Source organism: Leptonychotes weddellii, chromosome 2 (assembly GCF_054177405.1).
Source record: "Leptonychotes weddellii isolate Sample4059 chromosome 2, ASM5417740v2, whole genome shotgun sequence".
Lineage (NCBI taxonomy): Eukaryota > Metazoa > Chordata > Mammalia > Carnivora > Phocidae > Leptonychotes > Leptonychotes weddellii.
In genome coordinates, this window is record NC_138370.1 from 148,947,098 (window position 1) to 148,973,379 (window position 26,282).

The 26,282-nt window shown below is 39.7% G+C and overlaps 3 protein-coding genes across 5 annotated transcripts in view; 2 read left to right on the forward strand and 1 right to left on the reverse strand.

Annotated features, from left to right (window-relative positions):
* Positions 1 to 13,462, forward strand: part of SMIM14 (small integral membrane protein 14) — a 40,368-nt gene extending 26,906 nt beyond the window's left edge. Inside the window, exons 3-4 of the mRNA XM_081813166.1 lie at positions 8,128 to 8,270; positions 10,350 to 13,462. Of these exons, the coding sequence (XP_081669292.1) occupies positions 8,128 to 8,270; positions 10,350 to 10,382 (176 nt within the window). The 3' untranslated portion in view covers positions 10,383 to 13,462. The remainder of the gene's footprint in view (positions 1 to 8,127; positions 8,271 to 10,349) is intronic.
* The window catches only part of LIAS (lipoic acid synthetase), a 164,511-nt gene that overhangs the window by 79,819 nt on the left and 58,410 nt on the right, over positions 1 to 26,282 (reverse strand). The window lies entirely within an intron of this gene.
* The window catches only part of UGDH (UDP-glucose 6-dehydrogenase), a 33,041-nt gene continuing 32,464 nt past the window's right edge, over positions 25,706 to 26,282 (forward strand). For both annotated transcript variants that reach the window (XM_006732314.3, XM_081812448.1), the window contains exon 1: positions 25,706 to 25,975. The gene's annotated coding sequence lies outside the window, so the exon portion shown is untranslated. The remainder of the gene's footprint in view (positions 25,976 to 26,282) is intronic.

Sequence of the window (26,282 nt, forward strand, 5' to 3'; positions counted from 1 at the left end):
TGTCCATCAACAGATGAATGGATAAAGAAGTTGTGGTATATATATATACAATGGACTGTTATGCAGTCATAAAAAAAAAATATTGCCATTTGCAATGACGTGGTTGGAACTAGAGGGTATTATGCTAAGCGAAATAAGTCAGTCAGAGAAAGACATGTATCATATGATCTCACTGATATGAGGAATTCTTAATCTCAGAAAACAAACTGAAGGTTGCTGGAATGGTGGGGGGTGGGAGGGATGGGGTGGCTGGGTGATAGACACTGGGGAGGGTATGTGCTATGGTGAGCACTGTAAATTGTGTAAGACTGATGAATCACAGACCTGTACCTCTCAAACAAATAATACATTATATGTTTAAAAAAAAAAAAAAAGTAGGAAGGGGAAAAATGAAGGGAAATCAGAGGGGTAGATGAACCATGATAGACTATGGACTCTGAGAAACAAACTGAGCGTTCTAGAGGGGAAGGGAGTGGGGGGATAGGTTAGCCTGGTGATGGGTATTAAAGAGGGCACATATTGAATGGAGCCCTGGGTGTTATACGCAAACAATGAATCATGGAACAGTACATCAAAAAAATAAAAAATACATAAAATAAAAGTGGGTGAATACTGTCTTTAAAAAAATTCGTTTTTCTTTAACCCACTGGTTCTTCAGTAGCATGTTTAATCTCTACATATTTGTGAATTTTCCAGCTTTCTTTGTCTAATTGATTTCTAGTTTTATATTGCTGTGGTCGGAAAAGATGTTTGATATTATTTCAGTCCACTTAAATTTATTAAGACTTGTTTTGTGGTCAACATCTGATCTGTTCTAAAGAATGTTCTATGTGTACTTGGGAAATACGTGTATTCTATTGCTTTTGGATGGAATGTTCTGTATGTACAGTTAAGTCCATCTGGTCTGGCGTGTCATTTAAGGCCAGTGTTTCCATATTGATTTTCTTTTTTTTTTTTTAAGATTTTATTTATTTATTTGACAGACACAGTGAGAGAGGGAACACAAGCAGGGGGATTGGGAGAGGGAGAAGCAGAGAGCCCGATGCGGGGCTCGGTCCCAGGACCCTGGGATTATGACCTGAGCCAAAGGCAGTCGCTTAATGACTGAGCCACCCAGGTGCCCCTCCATGTTGATTTTCTGTCTGGATGATCTATCCATTGGTGTGAGGTATTGAAGTCCCCTATTACTGTATTGCTGTCTGTTTCTTCATTTAGGTCTGTTAATATTTGTTTTATGTATTAGGTGCTCCTATAAATATTTACAAATGTTATATCCTCTTATTGGATTTGCCCTTCATCATTATGTAATGCCCTTATTTGTCTCTGATAGTCTTTGTGTTAAAATTGATTTTATCTGATATAAGTATAGCTACTCCAGCTTTCTTTTGGTTTCTATTTGCATGGAACATCTTTTTCTGTGCCTTCACTTTCAGTCTGTGTATGTCATTTACATTTAAAATGAGTCTTTTTTTTTTTTAAGATTTTATTTATTTGACAGAGAGAGACACAGCAAGAGAGGGAACACAAGCAGAGCAAATGGGAAAGGGAGAAGCAGGCTTCCCGCCAAGCAGGGAGCCCGATACGGGGCTCGATTCCAGGATCCTGGGACCTGAGCTGAAGGCAGACGCTTAACGACTGAGCCACTGTTTTTTTTTTAATCCATTCAGGCACTCTGTGCCTTTTTTTTTTTTTTTTTCAAGTAAGCTCTTCACCCGTTGTGGGCTCAAACTCATGACCCTGAGATCAAAAGTCACAAGCTCTACTGAGCCAGCCAGGCACCCAACCACTCTGTGTCTTTTGATTCTAGAATTTAGTTTATTTACATTTAAAGTAATTAGTGATAGGTGTATATTTATTGCCATTGTGTTCATTGTTTTCTGGCTGTTTTTGTAGTTCCTTTCTTCTCTTGCTTTCTTTGTGGTTTGATGACTGTTCCTTATTGTTATGCTTATTTTTCTTTTTCTTTATCTTTTGTGTATTTACTATATGTTTTTGTTTTATGGTTACCATTATGCTTACATATAACAACTTATTAGAGTCTATTTTAAGTTGATAACAACTTAAGTTTGATCCCATTCTAAATCCCAACATTTTAACTCCCTCTCCTACATTTTATGTACATTTTAAGGCTTTTTGCATATTACCAAATTGCATTTATTCATAGGCTAGTTCCTTATACTTATCATCCCTGAAGCTGAGCTCCACTTTATTTTGTATATGAAGCTAAAACACAGTAAGGTACTATTATAAAGGGACTTGTTATTACACTATTAATTATTGTTACCACTGTGTAAACTGGATGTCCCATTAAATTCTTTAAATATAACAACTTAGAGAAATAGGAGCTAGTACAGTGCTTAGCCCAAAGTAGAAATTTTCTCAGAACATTGTCCATTGGTGCAACAGAGTGGTAATCATATGCCTCTGGACAAGAAGGTGATGGTAATGTGCCGACTTTGTGTTAGTTGTTGGGATGATGGGTGGTGGTTCCTCCACTCCTGATTTCTTTATGTTGCTTTTTCAGTAGCATTCATTAATCTACAGTGTGCCCCCTGATAAGCAGCTCAGAATTTTCCCCTAGCAGGTAAAGCTAAAACCTGTTCTTCTAGTTGAAAATAATCTTAATTGAACTCCTTGTGGAAAAACAAGTATTTATTACATTTGTGGTATTTGCGATGCTTGAGCCAGCCGCACCTTAAACCAAATACGCTCTTTATTTCTTGGAGTGAAATTTCATTTCCTTAATCTAAATGTAAAGACAAAACTCTAGAGCTTAAATGTTAATTTAGTTATATTGGCCAGTTTTTCTCCCTGCTTCTTTTAGCATTTGGTGGAAATCCTTTTTGAAAGCCATGTTTTTAAATGGTTTATGCAGTTGTTTCCTGTGGGCAATAGAATTTTCTTTGTATTCCAAATTTTCTCCAGTGAGTTTATGCTGTTTTCATAAAATATATATTAATCAGGAGTTCCCACAGACCCTCCTCAGGTTCAGTAATTTGCTAGAATGGCTCACAGAACTCAGGAAAACAGTTTACTTACATTACCAGTGTATCATAAAGGGTACAACTCAAGAACAGTCAAATAGAAGGGTTGCACAGGGCAAGGTATGTGGTGGAGGGGTACAGAGTTTCCGTTTTCTTTGGGTGTGCCACTTTCCTAGCACCTCGAGGTATTCACCAGTTAGGAAGCTGAACCCCACTGTTTAGAGTTTTTATGGAGGTTCCATTCTGTAGACATGAATGGTTAAATCATTGGCCATTGGTGATTAACTAAATCTCCAGCCCCTCTCCTTCTGGAGGTTAGGGAGTGGAGCTGAAAGTTCAAGCTCTCTAATTATATGGTCCAACTCTGGCAACCAGACCCCATCCTGAAGCTCTCTAGGGGCCTACCCAGGTGACCTCATTAGCATAGACTCGGGTTTATTATTGATAACAACAAATGACATTTCTCTCTTATCTCTCGGGAAATTCCAAGGGTTTTAGGATTTCTGTGCCAGGAACTGGAATGAAAACCAAATCTTTATTTCTTATTGTATCACAATACCCATTGTGCCTGCCATGGTATCATGTTGCATGTCTTTGAGATGATTTAATTGAATATGGAGCTTATTACTTTGTGAGGTAGTAGAATTTAGCTGCAATGTATTAGCAGATTCAGTTGCTGCATGATTCTTTATATTTGAGCTAACCTCCATTTCATTGTCATGTTCACCCATAGTTTTGCTCTGTAGAGTAAGTCTGTTAACTCTTCAGAAAGATTGCCTTTCAGATAAAGTGTTGTATGAAAACCGGCTCTATCACTAACTTAATTCTGGAATAAATAAACTTGAAAACCAGTAACTGTGCTGAAGATAATGTAATTATTCTCTACAACCCCAGAATTGCAGAGTTAAAGCTTCCTGGTGCTAATGAATCACATTCACTGTTGTTCTGTTTCTACTTTTCCACTGGAAACCTGTATCAGTTTAAAGAAATAGTCCTTTGGGATCTACCAGCTCTTAGAGCATCCCTCTCTACTCTTTCATCTTCCTGGTGTCCAGCTAAGTTAATGGCTTTATTGTTAATATTCCATTTGGCAAGCTGTTTGTAATACATTTCCTTGTAACTAAAGACAAACCCTAAGCTTAACGACTGAGCCACCCAGGCACCCCTCACTATGAGGGTCTTACAGAGGAGTAGACATTTTGCTAGGGCTGCTTTGTCTAAGACATGAATTAGTAAATTTGTAATCTGAGGTTCAACTAAAGAGTATTTTATGTGCAAAGAGTATCAAAAATTAAGAGACTTGGGGTGCCTGGCTGGCTCAGTTGGTAGAGCATGCAACTCTTGATCCTTGGGGTTGTGAGTTTGAGTCTCAACGTTGGGTGTAAAGATTACTTAAAAAATAAAATCTTTCAAAAAAAGAGACCCCCTTTCCACATTGAATAATATATAAGAATTGACACTGGGATTGTACTTTTTTTTTTAAGATTTTATTTATTTATTTGACAGAGAGATAGCAAGAGCAGGAACACAAGCAGGGGGAGTGGGAGAGGGAGAAGCAGGCTTCCTGCTGAGCACAGAGCCCGATGTGGGGCTCGATCCCAGGACCCTGGGATCATGACCTGAGCCGAAGGCAGACGCTTAACAACTGAGTCACCCAGGTGCCCCTGGGGTTGTACTTCTATACAATTAACCTAGCATTTTATTTCTGAGAGAGAGGGGCACTATAAGAAGTGATAATATGTAGAAGTCACAGTTATCTTTCTTTGACTAACTTTAAATAATCTAATTTTACCTAACTGCTAGTTATAAATTTATTCATCAAAAATTCCTTTTAAATCTGTATTTTCCAATTTTACTACTCACAGGACAAATACCTTTCAGGGCTCTGTCTCACTCTGCGGTATTGTCAGAGATTCTGACGTGGCAAAGAGATTAAGAACACAGGCTCTGGAATGAGACCAGCTGTATTAAAATCCCAGTTTGGCCACATACCCACTGTATGACATTGGGATTTAATCTCCTTTTCCCCCAGTTTCCTCATCTATAAAATGAAAATATGATAGTAATTACCATAAAATAAGATTGTTAGGATTAATAGTTGGGGTGCCTGGGTGGCTCAGTTGGTTAAGTGTCCGACTCTTGATCTCAGCTCAGATCTTGATCTCAGGGTTGTGAGTTCAAGCCTTGTGTAGCCTACTTAAAAATTTTTTTTAAAGGATTAACAGAGATGATGCCTGGTTCAAAGTAACCACTCAAATTTTAACTATTATTTAGTAATAAAAATAATAGTATTTGCTTTTTTAAAAACATCACTCTTGGAGCAGCATAGAGGATAGAATTAGAGAAGGCAAGAATAGTTATGGGGAGACCAGTTAAGAGGCTGTCACAATAAACCAGACAAGAAGTGATGCTAGCTTCAGCAGGTATGGAATGCCACTATAAGTAAATTTGATGGGGGTGCCTGGGTGGCTCAGTTGGTTAAGCGTCTGACTCTTGATTTTAGCTCAGGTCATGATCTCAGGGTCATAAGATCGAGTCCTGCATCAGCTTTGCACTGAGTGGGGAGTCTGCTTAAGATTCTCTCTCTCCCTCTCCCTCTGCCCCTCCCCCTGCCCCGCTCATATGTGCATGCACACATGCTCTCTCTCTCTCAAAAAAAAAAAAAAAAGATACATTTGAGTGATATTTAGGAAGTAAAATTGACAGAAAACTTCATAATGGAGTAAATAGAAGGTCATTGAGAGAGAACAATAGATGTTTTCTTAAGTTTTTGGCCTAATGGAGACCCAGCTTGGTGGGGCATGGAGGATGGGGCTAGAAGAGATTTTCATGATTTTAGTTTGGGATATTGAGTATTTTAAGTGCAAGGTGAGATTTAAATCCTCTGCAATTTTAAGAAGCCGCTGAATGGCTGGAACGTATACTACAGTTTAAGAACTGTTGGTATGAAAGGGCGCCTGGGTGACTCGGTTGGGTGTCTGCTTTCGGTTCAGGTCATGATCCTGGGGTCCTGGGATCAAGCCCCACATCAGGCTCCATGCTCAGTGGGGAGCCTGCTTCTCCCTCTGCCTCTGCCTGATGCTCCCCTTGCTTGTGCTCTCTCTCTCTGTCAAATAAATAAATAAAATTTTTAAAAAAAAAACTGTTGGTATGAAGATAAAAAAATAGTTGTAGACATACAGTTGGATATTTGGTCTGAAGTTCAGAAGAGCTGGGGTTGGAATATATAAATTTAGAGGTGGTCTGCATATAGAAGGTAAATGAAACCACAGGTGAGGATGACCGTGTGTGGAGCAAGAAGAGAAAGGAATCTAAAATTGACCATGAGAATTCCAAAATTTAAAAGCCAGGAAGAGGAAAACAAGCATGTATGGAGTGGGAAGTGTAAGAAAGAAAATTACGCAGTGGTAAGGCAAGAAGACAGAGGAAGAAAGTGTTTTTAAAAGGAGAAAATGGTCATGGAAAATGAGCACTATAATTATCCATGAGACTTCCCAGCATGGAGGTGTATAGGTGACCTTTTGAAGAGCTGTTTGTAGGATGGAGGTGGGTACCCACCTGAAGAGTGAATGGGAGGTAGTGAAATATAGTCATTTCTTAAGATGTTAGCTTGGATAGCTGGACAGGGAAAGGGTTTGAGGGAGGGATATTTTTTTTTTTCCCCAAGAGGGTGGAAACTTGATTGTGTTTAGGAGATTTGCAGGATGGCTGCAACAGAGTGGGATGTTGAATACATGAGAGAGAGGATAATGGATAAGATCTCTGCAAGAGTGATGGGATCCAAAACTTAAGTGGAGAAATTTGTCTTAGTTATGAGGGGAGGCATGTTTAGTATAGTAGGAGAGAACAAAGAAAGGAGTGGATATGGATATAGAGGAAAAAAACACTGATGCATTGTGTGATTATGCAGTTTTGGTGACCTGGAGTCCGATGTTACCTGTTTCTGGGGAAGTGATGGGGGTTTGGACAAGAGGCCACATTCCTATCCAGCCTGCTCTTGGGCCAGCCCGGCAGTGTGCTTGACTTTTGTTCCCTTTGGTCACTAATCCTTTGGTCTCATGTAAGGCCACCCATCCCTTCCCTTTCCTCGGAATGAGACCTGGGCCCACGTTCCCCAATGCAGTGCATCAGCTTAGTTTCAACTTGTCTGGATTTCTTTTACTTTTTCTCCAGGGAGGGAGACCAAAACTACAGTTACAGTCCTGATGAACTATTTTAGTAACCATTTAGATATACTATGTTTTTCTTTAGAAATCTAATCTATAATTTTCATTTTTGACAACTGAGTTCTCTAATGTACATCAACTATAAGTCTGTTTTATTTATCAGAAATTTGTTAAGCTCATACTGTGGGCCAGGCACTATGCTAGGTACTTGTTATAATGGATTAAATAAGATATGGCTGCCTTAAGGAGCTGGGAGAGACTACTACCATCACACACAGCCCTGACTTTTTTCTCTTGATAAATGCATAGACTTTAGAATATCTAGATCTGAATCCAACTTCTTTTTGCAAAAAAAGAAGGCCAAATTATTATCTCTTTGTTTGAGAATATCATGAAAGGGATCTTTAATTTATGTATTATACAACCCAAATGGTCCCTTTTCCTTATGCTCTGTTATTTTTTCATGCTGCTTCTATAATTAAAATGCAGAATTTTCCCCTCCTGAAGTAGAGTGTTTTTACTATACATCAGGTGATCTTAACCTGGGTTTTGTAGATCTCAGTGTATCTAAGGATTGGTGGTTTTGTGAGTTCATGAACCTTCCCAAATTATATGCAAAATTGAGTGTGTACATATGGGTTCTTAGAGTAGAAAGAGTCCTTAATTTTTTTAAACTCTCAAAGAATTCTATCACACCAAAATAGTAAGAACCACTATACTATTAAAATCCTTATATAATAGGTTTTGTCCTATGACTATTTTATACTGTTTACTATTCAGATTTTCTCACAAGAGGAAAGGGAAATTGAAGATGTAATATTTCATAATTGCCCTTCTTAAAACTATTTATACAGTTTTAATATCGATACAGTTTTTGAAATTGGCATTTAAACATCAGGATTTCTTTTTATGTTATCTAACAATATTATAACCATGCTACGGTTTTTGTTGCAAATACATTTTTTGTTTGTCTTTAGTACCAGGGCCCTCTGGTGATAATGGCGTCAGTATTACCATGATCTTGATGGCCTGGATGGTTATTGCGGTGATCTTGTTTCTACTGAGACCTCCTAATCTAAGAGGATCCAACCTAACTGGCAAGCCAACCAGTCCTCATAATGTAAGTGTTGTGGATTAGAAATTCATTTGGGTAGGGGATGGGTATGGTCTGGGAACGGAAGGAGTTTGCTTGGACTGAAATAATAGAATTAGCAAAAGGAAGATTCGGCTCACGGAATAAGTTCTTCCAGTGTAGTCCTTGTCAATCTTGCAACCCCAAATGGCTTAGTCTTCATGGAGTTACATAGAGAGAAAAGTGCAGACCAGTAGTCCAAAAAGAATTTTAAAATACATTCCAATCTTTACTCACATTTCAGTCTGTCTTTAATAAAAAAATGATCCAGTTCGTAATAATCTACAGCAGTATTTCTCAAATCTCAGTCTTCCACTCCCCAGTTCCTCACAGTTGATCCCTTGCTTCTCATGGTTCCAGCTCCCTAAATTCTCTTACTAGCTACAGTTCAAATGTTTTTCCCTTTACTTCATTTTCTCCCCTTCTGTCCTAGCTATTAAATACAATAGAGGCCCTGAGCCTATCTGGTGAAATCCCATTTTCCTCTTGTTTTCCCATCCAATCTCTTTTAAACTCTTCCAGTTCTGCGTCATAATAGGTCAACTGAACTGACAGAAGAGAGGTAGGCTCATTCAGGTTGGTAAATCTTGATAGTCATGATTACTACCATTTTTAGAACCTTCGAGATAAAAAATATGATAAATAAAGTGACCCAACAGGGAGTTTTTGGTGCTGTCTTTAACAGAAACTTCATTGAAGGATTCCTTTTAATTGTTTTGAGAACCGGTATTTATATTTTTTTCTTTTCTATTTGACTTGGGTGTTACCTCTTTAAAGATATTTACATGATGAGTTCACTTGTTGAACACCAAATTATCCCACTAATTCCCTTCTCCAACCTTCACCATGTGGAATTCCTAAAATAATTTCTTTTTTCCCACAGTCTTGTATTGCTAATATTAGAAGTTTAGTTAAACTAATTCCTTATGTAGGAGAAAGCAAATGTGGAATGATAATTGGTCAGTGCTTTGGTTTGTTTAGGAATAGAACATTTAGATATGTAGCCATGCTGACTTTAAGAAAGAATGCATCATTAGCACTATATAAAAATTTGCCTTAAATTTATTTTTTGTTTCTCTTGGAGAAGAAGTTATCCATAAAACAGCTTGTATATTGTCCTGATAAGATGCTTTCTCCTCAGTGTTTTTTCTTACTTTCTAGGTACAGTTTTATTACTTTCATATCAAAGAGCAACTTCCTCAACATTTGCAGCTAAAGAAATCCAACTTAATAAGCTGGCCTAGAAGCCATCAAAAGGGACAGAAATTTAAGATGACAGCCCCTAAACCTTACTTCATTGTAGGCCAGCAGTTCTTGGATAGTAGGCCCACTGCCCTAGGAGTAAGCAAGAAAACATACTAATTTCAAGTAGAAAATTGACCACCCTCAACCAGGGCCTCATATAACGTGTCAGAGTAAATAAATGGAATCTTCCTGAAGATTCCTAAAAGCTCTGATCTTTCCTTTCCAGTTCAAATACCTTCTCTTGCAAGTAGCAAAGATCAGCTCCACCTGGTTTACACATTAGAAAATCCAGAGAGGTCGGGTCAGTGTTTAGATTGTTTAACAGTATCATCGAAGACTGACTGTCTGTCTTCATTCCATCAGCTTCCTTCCACAGTGGGCTCCCTTTGTGGTCATAGGATGCCTGCCAGTAGCAACTGGAGCCACATGCTTCCTCACTGACATTCTGTAGTGAGAAGCAAAAGTCTCTCCTTTCACTTTGTAATGTGCCCAGTCACCTTAAGCAAGAGGGATGATGCTACCTTTATTGGTTTAAATGTCATCTCTGGAGCTGTCAGGGAGCGCAGTTTCATCCATATCATTTTACTGTTACATAGTTTTCCTTTCTTCCATGCCACAGGGAGGAATAAGACAAACATTGGTGAATTATAGTGTTAAGCTAGTGTTCCCTTGTGCAAAAACTTATGAAAAGTTCAAATAAGTATATGATTAGGGATTGGAGGGTTGGGGGAGGCATGCTGCTCAGTTCTTACTATATGTGTTAGATTGGTTGCACTGGGATTTAAGAAGTCAGTTCCATAATTTCTATCTTTCTAATGCCAGGGACAAGATCCACCAGCCCCTCCTGTGGACTAACTTTGTGATATGGGAAGTGAAAATAGTTAACACCTTGCACGACCAAATGAACGAAGATGACCAGAGTACTCTTAACCCCATTAGACTGTTTTTCCTTTTGCATCTGCAATATGGGATGGTATTGTTTTCATGAGCTTCTAGAAATTTCACTCGCAAGCTTATTTTTGCTTCCTGTGTTATCACCATTCCTTTTTACAGTATATTTGAGTAAGTGATTATATTAAAAAAGTTACATGGGCTTTTTTGGTTATCCTAAACTTAAACATTCCACTCATTCTGTTTGTAACTGTGGTCATAATTTTTTGTGATGATTTCTGGCCTGATTGAAGGAAATTTGAGATTCTGCCTTTAAATATTTTAAATAGTTTTGATAGGTTTTAAAATTGCTTTTTTTTCCATAAGGTATTTATAAAGTTACTTGGGGTTGTCTGAGATTGTATGAAAAAAAATTAGAGCCACACTGTATTTACATTTACCTTAATAGTTTATTTGTGGGTGGCAGTTTTTTCTAGTTCTTGGGATTGTGGCAGCCTTTGGAATATTTTACAAATCTGTGTCATCCACTACACCTGGCTTGTGTGGCTAGAAAAAGAGGGGAGAAGAAATGAAATAGTTGTTTACTAAGTTTTTTATTCCCACAAAAATGTCTAATATTAGAAGAACTTTAAACATGATTTAAATATAGTGGGTGATTTACAGTCCATTATAGCCTTATAAGGTTCATGAAAGGAGGAAAAAAGTTAATGCTTTCTGCCTTTGCCAGGTATATTCTATACAGTAATAATTTAAGCTATAATTTATTTGTTAAATGGGTGCCTCTCAGGAACCTTTTCTGTTCTAACACTTCCCTGTTAAATGGAACTATCTTAAAGCTATATTGGGGGCCTATTGGGTTACTGACATTTGAATGCTATTTACTTATTTAGTCTATTTTTTTCTGTGAAGAAAAAACTGAGTCTCTTGTTATCCTTCTGACTTCAGAAAATATTTGATGGTTTACTCCAAGGGAAAAGGAGGAAAATGAAAAAGCAATCAAGGATCTTTTTCTCACCCCTTATCTCATTCTTGTTTAGTAATAAGATGGATTGGGGTGGGGAGGAGCATTAATATAAGTAAAATTTTGAAATGTATAAAAAGTAAAAGGTTGCATTGTTTTGCTCAGTTTGAAAGAAAATGAATACAAATGAGATAAAAACAAGTCTGCATCACCTATGTGGTTATGGAATTTTTTTCTTAGCAAGTGATTACAGGTGGTTTATGGGGGCTAGAAGATATTTTGCTATCAATGTAAGGATTTTCCCCCCAGATCAGTCTAGCTTTTCACTGTATCGATCTGAGAAATTACTTGTGTGAATTAATAAACTTCTCTATATCATTGTACTGTTAATAGAGTCTCTGATACAATTGTGTGACGCTCCTAGGGTATTCTTTTCCCCTTTATTATTATATACATTTTAGGCCATAAACTTTTTAAGGGCTTCATTTCATTATGTAATCCAATATTGACTGCTTGCATTCCTTCTGTGCATCTTAGCTTTGTACTCAACTTCTTGACATAGTATCACCTACTCTTAATTACTTGTGCTAATTGAGGGGTATCATAACACAGGTAAGTCAAATCTCGGATAAGTGAGCACCATAGATTTAAGGTTCTTCCTCTTGCTGTGGCCTACTGGAAGCCTTCTCAGCTTTATAGCTGTTAGAGTATTCAATGCAGAAAGGGCAGGGATGGCAGGGGATGGAGTTAAATCTCTATAAGCATTCCTTTTCCTGCTCTTGGTCCCTGGACTTTGAAGGCTTGCACATACATCCTACCAGTCTGTTCTCTAAGCTGCTAGAAAGCCAACCTCTGGCAGAGATACTGATGCATTCACTGAATCTATGGCTCACAAGTAATTGAGAATTGGCTTTGGTTGAAGCCAATTGGCCTTGACATGGAAACAGAATGTCTAGTGTTAGAGACTTACAAATCTAGATTCTTATTCCTGGTTCTTCCTTTCTGTCACATACATTTAATTGACAGTACATCTAGTATATTAACCTTTTCCATATGGACCATCTATTTAATTAGCAACAAAAGTTTCTGGAGAAATATTTAGTTTTGGTTTTTTTGCTTGTAAAATTTCTCTACATTCCTGAGAAGGACCGCATACTACTGCATATAAAGTGTTCCTGTTAACCTAACTAGTAATTTATATTATTCTATTTAATTCTTAAAGCTTCTACATGTGGCCTTTTTATTGAGCACACTCTTATTCATTACTTGGCTTATAAACACTCACCAGAACTGTGGCTACAATCATTTTTAAATAATCTGGAAAAAAGAAAGATAAAGCTTCATATTTTAATCACTTTTGGCTCTTAAATATACCACAAATAACATTAAGTTTATTTTGTTTTACAGTCATGTAATGTCCCTTATGCAAAATAATGTTTTCTTGCTTTCCATATGGAAAAAGTTAACATTGGAACAGTGTATAGTAAAAGATTTTATCATGTATCTATCCAAGCACTATCCCATGGCCAGCAAGTTGTATTTTAAATAACTTGCAGAGATTTTCTGAAATATTAGGTTCAGCTATTCCATGGTTACTTTTAGTGTCATTGTGGTATGTGATGTGATAGTGTTTATAGAATTACTGAATTCTTTTATTTTCAAAGGAACCTTGGAAATTTACCACTCTGAATTAAAGCCTGTCACTCTAAATAAACGTGCTAAAATTTGACCAGCTCATCAGCTTAAGACACAAAACAGCAACTTGAAGGAGAAATGAAGAGTTTACACATAAGGGGTTAAATTTTTGTTGTTGCAATAGTAGGTTTAGTCTTAACATAATATTTCTAAATGAAAAAGCATATGTATTTGTTACCATGTCTGATGATTACTTTGTTAAAAGCGAAAGTGGTCATGTGATTGTACTAAATATTAATTGCTGTTTTTAAATGTTTAAATCATGCCAAACAAATCATGTCTGTGCCACCCAGGGTTTATTGTAATCTTTTACTGAGTACTTGGACTGGGATAAAGGGCTTGTACTATGCACTTTTTATTAATGAATAAATAGAAAACGTTAGTAATGTATTGTTTTCTGTTTGGCATTTGTGGGAAATGAAGCAAGCATCTTTTGCTTAGTAAAATGTTTACATCCTTTATTAAACAGTTTCTTTGTAAGATTTTTTACCCCTAACTAAAGGCCTTCCACAGAGAGAACTTTAAGTTACAAGAAAAATATGGATGTAATAGCAGTGGGGCCAATATTCAGAAGTAGGGATTCTGAGAATCTCTAGGAAATTAGGTTGCAATTACATTTCTTTCCTTATTCTTTTTTTTATTTCTTCCTAGAATACAGGGTTAGTAGACATTTGCTTTGAGGGAATAATATGCAATAGTGTTAATTCTATATTTGAGCAGACCTGTGTTACTCCAAAGGAGCTAGACGTGTAACTATACTGAACACACACAAAAGTAAAGATTTGCTTTTGTCTTATGACCTGGAATGCACCCAGATACTAAAGATCATTAATCCCCATATACATGTAAAAATGGTAAAATTGCTCTGGCATGGTGTCTGTCTGATACTTATGTGTTCTTTAAAATAGCAAAATTTGTGAAATATATAATTTCCTGGAGATAGTTAATGATTTCAATCTAAAGTTTGTCATATATGTCAGTAGATACCTGAACCCCTGTAAAACTAAGTTTTCATTAAATGGTTCTGCAATATTAGTTTTCCTCCCAGAAAGTAGAATTCTCATAAAATAAGGTTTTTTTGCTTCTTGCCATTTCATCTGATAGTTGTCTCAGTTCCAGATCTCAGTTTATAAGAGTCAATTTTTCTCCCCACCCAGAAGTTCCATAAACACCAACTACGATTATCATGCTCACATTTTTAAAAACTGGAGTTATCAAAGTGATCTTTTCCCCTGGGCAACTTAACTTTTACTATCTTTTCTCAAACAAATGGACTATGTTGGTTCAATAAACATTTCAACAGTGTTTATATTTGTTTATTAACTTTCTGCTTTAGAATGGGTGTTATTCAGAATTATGTTACAGAAAACATTTTAAACCGTCAGATGCCAAATTAGGATGTCTTTTGAAAGGGAGGTGGAAGGAGATGTTTGGGAAGCAGGGAATAGATAGGGATGAAGAATAATATGTGTGGTTTTAAGAATAAAGCAACTTTCATATCAAAAAAGAATATTCCCGGGGCGCCTGGGTGGCTCATTTGGTTGAGTATCTAGCTCTTGATTTCTGTTCAGGTCATGATCTCAGGGTTGTGGGACAGAGCCATGCTTTGGGCTCTGCACTCAGTGGGGAGTCTGCTTGGGATTCTCTCTCTCTCTCCCTCTCCCTCTGCCCCACCCCCTCTAAAATAAATAAATCTTAAAAAAAAAATCATATTCCCTTGTATAACACTCTGCTTATTTCCAGGAAATTTAGGAATGAGAAAAAAATATTTACAGTCCCTGCAATACTAGAGGCCTTACCTCTTAAATATTTGGTTCCCATACTGCTCATAACCTCAGACACTCAGGCTATGTTTTGATGATTAATGGATTTGAATTGCATTATTTTTATTCATTTTGAAGAACTGAGCAGAATCAAAGAGCACATGTACTACAAAGCAGATTCAGCATTATGGAATAAGTCTACTGTGTTGTTTTTTATAAGATTTTATGTATTTGAGAGAGAGGGAGAGCACAGAGGGAGAAGCAGACTCCCCGCTGAGCAGAGAGCCCAATGCGGGACTCGATCCCAGGACCCTGAGACCATGACCTGAGCCAAAGGCAGATGCTTAACCAACTGAACCACCCAGGAAACCTTCCTATGTCGTTTTTAAAGAAATGCATCTGTTGGGATCCCTGGGTGGCTCAGTTGAGTGTCTGGCTGAGGTCATGATCTTGGGATAGTGAGATACAGCACCCCACCCCCTGCTCTCTCTTGAACTAAATAAATAAATAAACATAATCTTCCTTTTTAAAAAAAAATAATCTGTTATAGTCACTCATTAATTCAGTGCCAAAGGAAGAAGCACTGTATATACAAAAGGCATTACAGACTGAATGTAATTCAGGGAAAGCCTGAATGCAGCTTTCTCTGATAACTAATTAGTATATAAACATTAAACTTTCGAAGTCTGGGTGTCTTAAAGGGGATTCCTTGCAATTAATCCAGCAAGTAGAATTTTGTGGTGACAACATACAGAACAGATACAAATCTGACACCAGAACTCCCAACAAATGGATTGATTTATATCCTTGCAAATATGCTTAGCCTTCAATTTTAATCTAACAACCTTTTCTTAAAAACTACATTTTATTCTGTCCTGTCTCACATCGTACCTCTATCAACATCCTGTTTCCCAGAGGGTTTCACTAACAGCAGCCTACTGAAAGCTGGTGTTCTCAAGCTTCAAGCATGATTCCATTAGCCAAAGCTAAGTCAGAAAATACAAGGCTTAAAGAAAGCTTAAATAAAGTATAATTAAAAATTATAATTTCTCCATTGAAGAATGGGTAGTAATTTTCTCCCTCCACAACATCCAAGGAATTCTTTTCATTGTGTCACAATATTTTAAGAACTCGAAAGTCACATAAATAGGTATAAACTGGCAACAGTTAAGGTTGAATAATTGTAGCAATAGTCTTGTAATAAAAATAATCTTGTCAGGGGCGCCTGGGTGGCTCAGTCGTTAAGCGTCTGCCTTCGGCTCAGGTCATGATCCCAGGGTTCTAGGATCGAGCCCCATGTCAGGCTCCCTGCTCGGCAGGGAACCTGCTTCTCCCTCTCACTCCCCCTGCTTGTGTTCCCGCTCTCGCGGTCTCTCTCTCTATCAAATAAATAAAATCTTAAAAAAAAAAAAAAGAATTGGTTATTAACATTTAAAAAATAATCTTGTCATAAATTCCAGTGCTAATCTACAAAAGTATCAGTGATATTGAAAGGGTGTTTTTGTGTAAGAAAGATAGTTGACAATTGGTGTTCTTTATCACTTATTCTGTAATTTTTGTCCAATTCTCAAAGTACTATCTTAATTGTAGTAATTGTCTCATGTGCAATAAAAATACGTAGTATTGCCAATAGTGTTTAACCTTGGGGAAAAAGTGCTCAAGTAGCTTTGTGTGAGCTGGGCTTAATGTTAAGGTAAAGAATTCATTCAGATCTTTAGCTTTTCTTACATCTAAAAGATAGCATATAGTTTATAGCATATAGCTTATAGTGATTCTCAAACTTTCTGGTTTGGAGACTCCAAAGAATTTTTGTTTATATGTATTGTTATATCTATCAATATATACTGTATCCGAAATTAAAACAGAACATTTAAAAGCATTAAGTATTTTAAAATAACAATAAACCCAATACATGTTAATATAAAGGTTTTTATGAAAAAATAGCCATTTTCCAAAATGAAAATTTAGTGAGAAGCGTGGCACTGTTTTACATTTTTGCAAATCTTTTTAATAGCTGGCTTAAAAGAAGGCTGGGTTATCTTTTTTAAGATTTTATTTATTTATTTGAGAGAGAGAGTGGGGAGGGGCAGTGGGAGAGAAAATCTCCAGCCGACCCCACACTGAGTGGGGAGCCCCATGCGGGGCTTGATCTTAAGACCCCAAGATCATGACCAAGAGCCAGACACTTAACTGACTGAGCCACCCAGGCGACCCGGGTTATATTTCTACTTCTGCATTCAGTATGTTACAACATGTTCCCTTCTTATGAAACTGTGTGAATGCCAGTGTTTGGTAACTAAATGACTAATGGTATTTTGAGCAGCCTATACTAAGGAAAACAAGTTATGTGACCCTTGGGCAGCCCACTTAATTTGGAGCATTAGTTTCCTCATTTACTTATCAAATATGGTACTTTACAGAACGCTGAAGTAAAAAGCAAATGAAATGTTTGTAAAAATGTAAAGTCCTAAATACTGTTATGTAAAGCCCCTCACCAACCTAACACACACACATACACACATACATACACATACACACTCTCCCTTTTCAAAACCTTAAGTTGTACAAAAACTGGATATTTATTTGGGAGGTACTTCCATTGAACTTCTTTTGGAAGGAATTAACTCTACTAAGAATGGACAATGGCACTTTTAGGTCAGATTCTGACATAAGAAAAACATGAAAGATTATAACATTAAATAGAGGGTGGGCGCCTGAGTGGCTCAGTCGTTAAGCGTCTGCCTTCAGCTCAGGTCATGATCCCAGGGTCCTGGGATCGAGCCCCACGTTGGGCTCCCTGCTCAGTGGGGAGCCTGCTTCTCCCTCTCCCACTCCCCCTGCTTGTGTTCCCTCTCTTGCTGTGTCTCTCTCTATCAAATAAAATCTTAAAAAAAGAAAAATTAACTAAATTGTCACAGTTTCCAGTCAAGATTTTAAAATCCTTGAAAAGTAAACTGGAAAGCAAATGCATTTTGACTAATAGGTGACTAAATCCATTGTCATAAAAGCTAAAGAGCAAACTAATTAGACTAATAATTCTCAATTTTGGCTGCACTTTGAGAGCTTTAAAAACCTGATGCTTTGGCCCCACACCTCAGAGATTCTAGTATGGGGTTTGACTTAAGCATCTACAGGTGATTCCAGTAGCAGCTAAGGGTAAGAACTGCTGGCATTAAGAATGCTAAACCTTGCGGCACCTGGGTGGCTCAGTTGGTTAAGCGTCTGACTCTTGATTTCTGCTCAGGTCATGATCTCTGGGTGGTGAGATCAAGCCCCGTGGTCCAGCCCCTGGCGAGCCCCGTCAAGCCCCACCTCAGGCTCTGGGGTCAGTGGGGAGTGTGCTCAAGATTCTCTCTCTCCCTCTGCCCCCCCTTTCTAAAATAAATAAATCTTTAAAAAAAGAATGCTAAAGCTTGTGTTTAGTTCTAGAGATGAAAAACAAAACAAAAGCAAAAATTAATAATTTTATATTAGGTGATTTCTATATATGGGCAGGGAATTAAGTGAAATCTTAAATTCTCCTGCAGTAGAGTTATTTTTAATAATGATATTTCAGTTTTTCCTGATGCTTAAAAATAATGCTTTTTTATTTTCTCAATTTTTTCTTGTGGGGATGAGGAAGGGAGATGTCATCCTTCTTCATGGATGGCCATAAAAGAAGCCTGTTCAGTTCATGAGAAGGCTTTATGTTTAAAAAAAAAAAAAGGGGGCGCCTGGGTGGCTCAGATGGTTAAGCGTCTGCCTTCGGCTCAGGTCATGATCTCAGGGTCCTGGGATTGAGTCCCGCATCGGGCTCCCTGCTCCTTGGGAGCCTGCTTCTCCCTCTGCCTCTCTCTCTCTCTGTCTCCATGAATAAATAAATAAAATCTTTAAAAAATAAAATAAATAAATAAAAGGAAGAAGGAGGGAAAGAAAAAGGAAGGAAGAGAGAGAAAAACAAAACATGCTAAGGAAACAAACACCACTGTTAAAATAAGGAATAAAGGTGGGATTATTACTTTGTAAGGGCTTGGATCACAATTGTTTTTTTGGTTGTTGTTTGTTTTTTGTTTTAAAGATTTTATTTATTTATTTGACAGAGAAACACAGCAAGAGAAGGAACACAAACAGGGGGAGTGGGAGAGGGAGAAGCAGGCTTCCCGCCGAGCAGGGTGCCCGATATGGGATTCGATCCCAGGATCTTGGGACTATGGCCTGAGCCGAAGGCAGACGCTTAACAACTGAGCCACCCAGGTGCCCTGGATCACAATTGTTAATAGGATAAATATTCATTCTTCACATAATAGACTACAGCTTGCTTTAGGTGTTCAGAACTCAAACTCTATCTTGTTGCTCCACTGACCCCTAGAGCAATGTTTCTCAAACGGCTGTTGTCCACCTGATGTTGTCCTTCTCTGCATTGTCAAAGACAGTTCACCACAATACTCACTGGGTGCAGTGCTGGGGAGGTGGGGAAGGAAACATGGAGGGCTACCTGTTCATTTAAGGGTTTGTCCTGGAAGTTGTACATCTCCCTTCCATTCACATTCCATGAGCCAGAACTTGGTAACATGACCATACCCGAAAGAGGCTAGATGTAGTCGATGTTCATCCTGGAAAATACCTGCCCAGTTAAAATTCGGGAATTCTCTTACCAAATAAGTGAAGTGTGGCTGTTGGAGTCAGCTGGCAGTCGCTGCCACAGAGGAAAAACAATGCTTACGTGTTGGCTATGACGATTTTAAGGTGCATATGACACATCGAAATGGAGCTCTTGAGTAGGTAGTTGGATAGAGACATACAGAGCTAAGTAAGGTTCCATCATGAAGAGAGAGAAAAATTAAAAGCCAACAGAATACAGATAATATTTGAATAATCTTTGGGACTGGATAAAGTTACTTAAAGAGACAGGCACAGAAAAGAAGAAATCCCAGGACTGGGACTCAGGGTACTGCAATATTTAGAGCTCTGGTTTAGAAAGAGGAACCAACACACTGAGAAGGAGCATCCAGTGAAAGAAAACCATGTCTGATAAGTCAAATCATGGGGACAGAGAATTGAACATTTTAGCAGAAAGGATTCACTGGTGAACTTGATAAAAGATGTTTTGGTGGAGTGATGGGGGTGAAAGCCCATCTGAAGTAGTTAAGGAAAGAACTGGGGGTACAGAGGGTGAGAAGTATAAGCAGTTCTTTGGAGGAGTTTTACAATGAATGGGGGCAGAACTAGGGGCAATTACTTGAGTGGGTTTTGAGTCTGGGGTGAGAGGGAGATATTCTTATTGTTTTATTGAGATGGAAGAAAAGATTATCTACAGACTTGTTAAAAGATGCCCACAGAACCCCCTCTGCTTCCCCACAATGGTGTCACCTCTTTGTTGGCCTCAGCACCACTATCCTCATGTCTGAAAGGAAGACCCATTGAGATCTACATGTTTTTGCCAAGGCTCCCTCAACCCTGCCTTCCTATACTCTCCCTACACTCATGGCTTCACTATAATTGGCCTTAGAGATTATCATGATTAATCCAATCACATCCTATACCCCTGTTTGTATTGGTGTTCACTAGAAGTCCAAGACTCCCAGGTCATCACTCAGCCATCCCCCTTAGCTGCTTCAATCTTATACCCTTCCTTATGCCTCAAACATCCTAAACTCAAAGGCCATCATCAGCAAAAGCCCCATACCTTCACCCTTTTTCTCTGAACATACCCTTCACCAAACTTGGCATCTCCTTATGCACACTGTCTCTCCCATTGCCCTCTCAAATGGGAGCTGTTGTCTTTTCCAGACCCTGTAACCAAAGAATGTTGAGGTAGAGTGAGCTTCTTCCCAGCTTCTCATTTTGGCTGCCAGGCTCTCCCTCTCTCCTTAAAACTTTCCAACTCTTTGAAAGCTCCTACTGGCAAAGCATTCCATCTTCCAAAGTCATAGACCTCTGGATCACTTCTCAGTTTAGCTCTGGACTTTCTGCCTGCCTTTTCAGCGCTTTTCCTGTTGTGACTCTTGGGGATATCAATATCCAAGTAGACAATTCAATACTCAGTCCCCTAACCGCTCCTCCAGCCATCTTATTTTCCACACAGCTGCATCCACCCACTCCCACTGGTATATTCTAGACCTGTAATTTCTAACTTTGCTGCTTGTATATTCCTAAAAGAATTGTGAAAAACTATGTATGGTCCTGCACATTTTTTTCCTTTTAGATGTACGATTCCAAAAAAAAAAAAAGAAAAAGTGCAATGCAAAGCAATCTTGACACTCTCCCCTAATAAAAGTTCATATATATTCCTCCCTCTTCAGTCACTTGCGCAGCTAACAATACCGTCGGTGTCATTTAATTCTTTTCACTCTATTTGGCCAAAATATACAAGGAGGCAGAAGGGGATCTAAGCCTTGATTTGTATCTTTTCACCTAAATTCACTTGGCTCCATCAGTGAGCACACCAAGTGGAATCTCTACTCCACATTCAAAATTACCTCCATTTGTTTTAATACAGTTTTTGGGTAAAGACACCTAGTGACAGCAAGTGCACAATGCAGAAACTACAAGAGAATTTGCAAGACATTACACAAAATTGGATAGCTCCAAAGCATTAAAACAATCACAACCCCAGCTGCTGTCCAGAGTGCCAGAATCCATGTGATTAAACAGCTTGGAAATGTTGGAGAGTGGCTCTGACTTCAGTCAATGCTTCACACATTTTAAGTTGACATTTAATATGGTCCTAGGTATAAGTGAGTTTAATTTTATTAATAAAAAGTATTAAATGGGCGCCTGGGTGATTCAGTCACTAGGCGTCTGCCTTCGGCTCAGGTCATGGTCCCGGGGTCCTGCTATCGAGCCCCACATCCGGTTCTCTGCTCAGCGGGAAGCCTGCTTCTCCCTCTCCCACTCCCCCCTGCTTGTGTTCCCTCTCTCGCTGTGTCTCTGTCAAATAAATAAACTCTTAAAAAAAAAAGTAGTAAACATTGTATAAAATGAGGACTACAGGGCGCCTGGGTGGCTCAGTCGTTAAGCGTCTGCCTTCGGCTCAGGTCATGATCCCAGCGTCCTGGGATCGAGTCCCACATCGGGCTCCCTCCTCGGGGGGAAGCCTGCTTCTCCCTCTCCCCCTCCCGCTGCTTGTGTTCCTGCTCTCGCTATCTCTGTCTCTGTCAAATAAATAAATAAAATCTTAAAAAAAAAAAATGAGGACTACAAGTGAAAAACATCTCTTAAGATTTGATATAACTAAGTTAAACTATTTTACTGAATAAACCTTGTAAATTTTCTCCATTTCAGTTTTATCCGATATCTTGAAAATTTTAGTAGAGTGCAATGTGAGGAGAACAATTCAGGTTCTGCAAAATACTCAGGTTGCTTTTTAACTTTTTAAATTTTTTATTTATTTTTAAAGATTTTACTTATTTGACAGCACAAACAGGGGGAGCGGCAGGCAGAGGGAGAGGGAGAAGCAGGCTCCCCGCTGAGCAGGGAGCCCGATGCAGGGCTCAATCCCAGGACCCTGGGATCATGACTTGAGCCGAAAGCAGATGCTTAACCAACTAGCCACTCAGGCGCCCTCAAGTTGCTTTTTTAAAGATTTTATTTATTTATTTGAGAGAGAGAGTGAGTGCACATGCTCAAGAGTGGGGCTGTTGTGGGGGGGGGGCGGTGGCGAGGAGCTGGGAGAGGAGCAAAGGGAGAGGGAAGAGAAAAGAATCTAAAGCAAACTCCATGCTGAGCACAATGCAAAGCTCTCTCTCTCGACCCTGAGATCAAGACCTGAGCCAAAACCAAGAGTCGGACACTTAACTGACTGAGGCACCCAGGCGCCCCAATACTCAAGTTGCTTTTAAAAGAATCAAGGTCACTAATTCATATGGCATCTTCTGTTTGGAATTCAGAATATCCCAACATAGGCCAACATGTCCTGTTTCTCTGGACTTCAGCCTTAGCAAAAATAAGTATAAAATGAAGAAAGATGGATTTGAGGTGTCTTTACTAACCACCATAGGGGACTTCCCCCAAACAATAATCCAATTTACTTCTTTGGTACTCAGGAGAAGTTTACCCCTGGGTAATGGATGATAGTAAGGTTTTACTTGGGTGAAAGCTAAGCCTTTCTTTTATAAAATGGACTATTCTTAAGCATATCAATTTTGGGAAAGGGTACCTGTGGAAGTTGAGGAGCGGGAAATTGATTTCCTTAAATATATCTGTGCAAGGCAAAACTAAGATATATTGTCAGAAATCAGGATGGTGTCACCTTCGGTGTGTGTTGGGGGGGGTGGAGGTGTTGGAGAACATTACCAAAGTCTTACTGCCTTTATTTCCTGATTATCTCTTGAATCCGTCCATTTCTCTGAATCTCCATGGCTACTACACTGGACATGCTATTTCTAATTCTTAATTACTGTAATTAGTTCTGAATTGTTCTCCTCACATTCACTCTTTTTATTCCTGTAACTACCCTCTTCATTTCCCCCAGTTAATTCCCATATTTCCTTTAGGAGTTCAATTATCACAACTTGAGGAAACATCCCTACCTACTATGTTAAATACTCTTATTGTATACTCTCATAAGACTATATATATCCCACCTTAATAAAGTTGTAATTTTACATTTATCTGTGTGATTGATTGATGTTTCCCCATAGAATAAAATTTATAAAGGAAGGGAATGTATCATTCTTTACTCAGTTGTATTCCTAGTGACTAGCACGTAGGAACTACTTGGAGAGAAATACTTATTCAATGAATGAATCAATGTTTTTTAAGTTTGAAGAGGAACCCATGTATAAATTGAAATCGTACATGAAAAATTGATATATAAAGCAGATTAAACAGATAAAAGTAGAACTGCTCTGATTTGGAGGAAAGGGGAGATAGATGTAGGAGGACGCAGAGCTCTGTTTTAACCTTCCACTCATCCACTCATTCTCTTTCCTCACAGAGTGACACACCACCAGAGAAACTTAGAGCTCCATGAAACATAATTTGAAAATAATTCAAATCAAGCAGTTCTCAAGCTTTTTGTTCTCAGGACTCCTTAACACATTTAAAATTTGAAGGCCCAAAAAAGTTTTTTCATGTTGATTATAGCTATTGGTATTTACCTTATTAGAAATGAAAATTGACAAATTATGAAAAATACATAAATTCCTTAACACTGACAATAATAAATCCATGACATGAATAAGAATCACAGAAAAGTGGTTTTTATTATGAAGCTAACTGTAATAGGTAATTTAAATCTAAGTATATGCCAAGTTCAGAAAGATAACTATTATAGGACAGTATTTGTCACATGTATTGCAATTGCTTGTTCACTTCTCTCTCCTAATAGCCTGTGAGCTTTGGAAGAAGAACTTGGGCCTTAATCCATTTTGCATCTTTGGTCTCTGGGATAAAGTCTAACACACAATAGGCACTAAATATTTGCTGGACAAATGAATTTACCTGCTTGGAATGTACAAACACTTACATATCATATCACACTTTCTACAATCTATAGCAAACTGTTGAATCAATATTCAACAGCTTTCTTAAAGTTGTCATGATTCTGTCAAGAAAACCATCATCTTGGGGCGCCTGCCTTCCGCTCGGGTTATGATCCGGGGTCCTGGGATCAGCGGGCATAGGGCTCCCTACTCACCAGGAGTCTGCTTCTCCCACTCCTTCCCGCTCGTGCTCTATCTCACCCTCTCTCTCTCTCTCTCAAATATTTAAAGAAAAAAAAAGAAAGAAAACCAACATCTCGGGGTGCCTGGTTGGCTCATTCGGAAGAGCATGGGACTCTTGATCTCCTGATGGTGAGTTGGAGCCCCATATTGAATGTAGAGATTACTTAAATAAAACTTAAAAAAAAACCCATCATCTATGAGGCATTTTAATGTGTCTTTATAAACCCCTAATCACGTTCCTCATGACGTATTTAAAAATGGTCTTTGACTTCAAGTATAGATTATGTAACCTGATGTAATTCTTAATGAGGAACACAAAAAAAGTCATGACTGCTTTTCTCTTCTCAGATCTGAGACTTAAGATGACTTTGGAGAGAAGAAAGAGAACAGAACTGCCCTCCTCATTTAAAAAAACAAAAAAACCCCAAACGGGCAGCGTCCATACATTGATGTTACTCTGCCGCATACACGGAACTTGTATGTTGCAAACTCTCAGCACTGACAACCCAGATCCCGAATTTGGCAGGAGTAGCTCCGGAAAATATGTCTGGAGGGCGTGTGTGTCATTTCTCCCCGGGATCAGGGCGGAGGCACTAACTGGTCCAGTCTCGACAAGACTCAGCATCCTACTGACGTGAGGCGCCTCCTTCCCACAAGTGGCGAGGGAAGGGATCTGACTAAACCTTGGGCCGCCGGCCCGCAGGACGTGGCGGGGGCTGGTGGTGGTAAGCCGCCGGGCGGTCTGACCCGCAGGGTCTAGGGGGCCGAAAGACGAGGGCGGCCGTCGGGGCCGCTGGGGAGACCGGAAAGGGGGCCGAGACCTTCCGGTCCCCTCGGGCCGCAGCCGGCCCAGTATCCCCGCAGTCCTAGATTATGGCCGACCTGGCGCGCCCGCGGTACCACCGCAGCGCTGACCGTCAGCGGGGGCCGGGACACAGGGAGGGAAGCAGGGCCAGACGACGAGACACGGGCTTCATGCCGGGAAACTATTCCCGGCCTAGCGGCACCTGGAAACACACCCCGGGGACCTCAGCCAACTTGCCGCGCACGCAGCCCCGCCCCGTGCCGCTCGCGGTAGGGGCGGGACCGCTGAGCTGGCTTGAGCGGATTCGCCCAGGGTCGGATAGGGGCGGGGCCTCCGCATCTAGCTACGATTAGCCCCGCCCCGACTCCCCGCCCTGGGGCCCGCAGGAAATAGGGGCGGGCCCGGGCCTACTGTGGCGGGAGGAGGAGCAGGGATGCGGCGGAGGGCAGAGTCCTGGAGGGCCTGGCTACGGAGGCATGAAGCCTCCGCCTTCTCGGGCAGAATCCTTTAAATACGGGCTCGGGCCCGGGACTCTGGGTGCTGTGCTTGGCAGCCTGAAGGAGGGGCGTGCGGTGAGGGGAGGTCAGGCGGAGCAGGACGAGAGCGCGCTGCAGCGCGGCCCGTAACGAGGAGCTGTCCGAGCGGTCGGGATAGGAGCGGCCGCTGCGCTCAGTGCCTGGAAGTGGGTAAGCGCCTTTCTGGGGCTGGCCCTGCCGCCCCGTTGGGGAGGTCCCGGGTCCCGGTGGGATGTGCGGGGAGCGGGGCGGGGGAGTGCGCGCTGCTCCGGGTTGCGCTCTGCGCTCGGTCAGGGGCTCCCAGTCTCACGACCCTGGTCTCCTCCTTTGGACTCTGGGCGGGAATCGCCTTTTGGTCCGCTGCCCTGAGAATGGGATAGCGTGGGCTTTTTATTCTACCCTCGCGAGTCTTCCAGCCGCTTCTCTTTCTGCTTTTTCTCACTTTCTGACTTGAAACAAATGAGATTTTCCCAGGAAG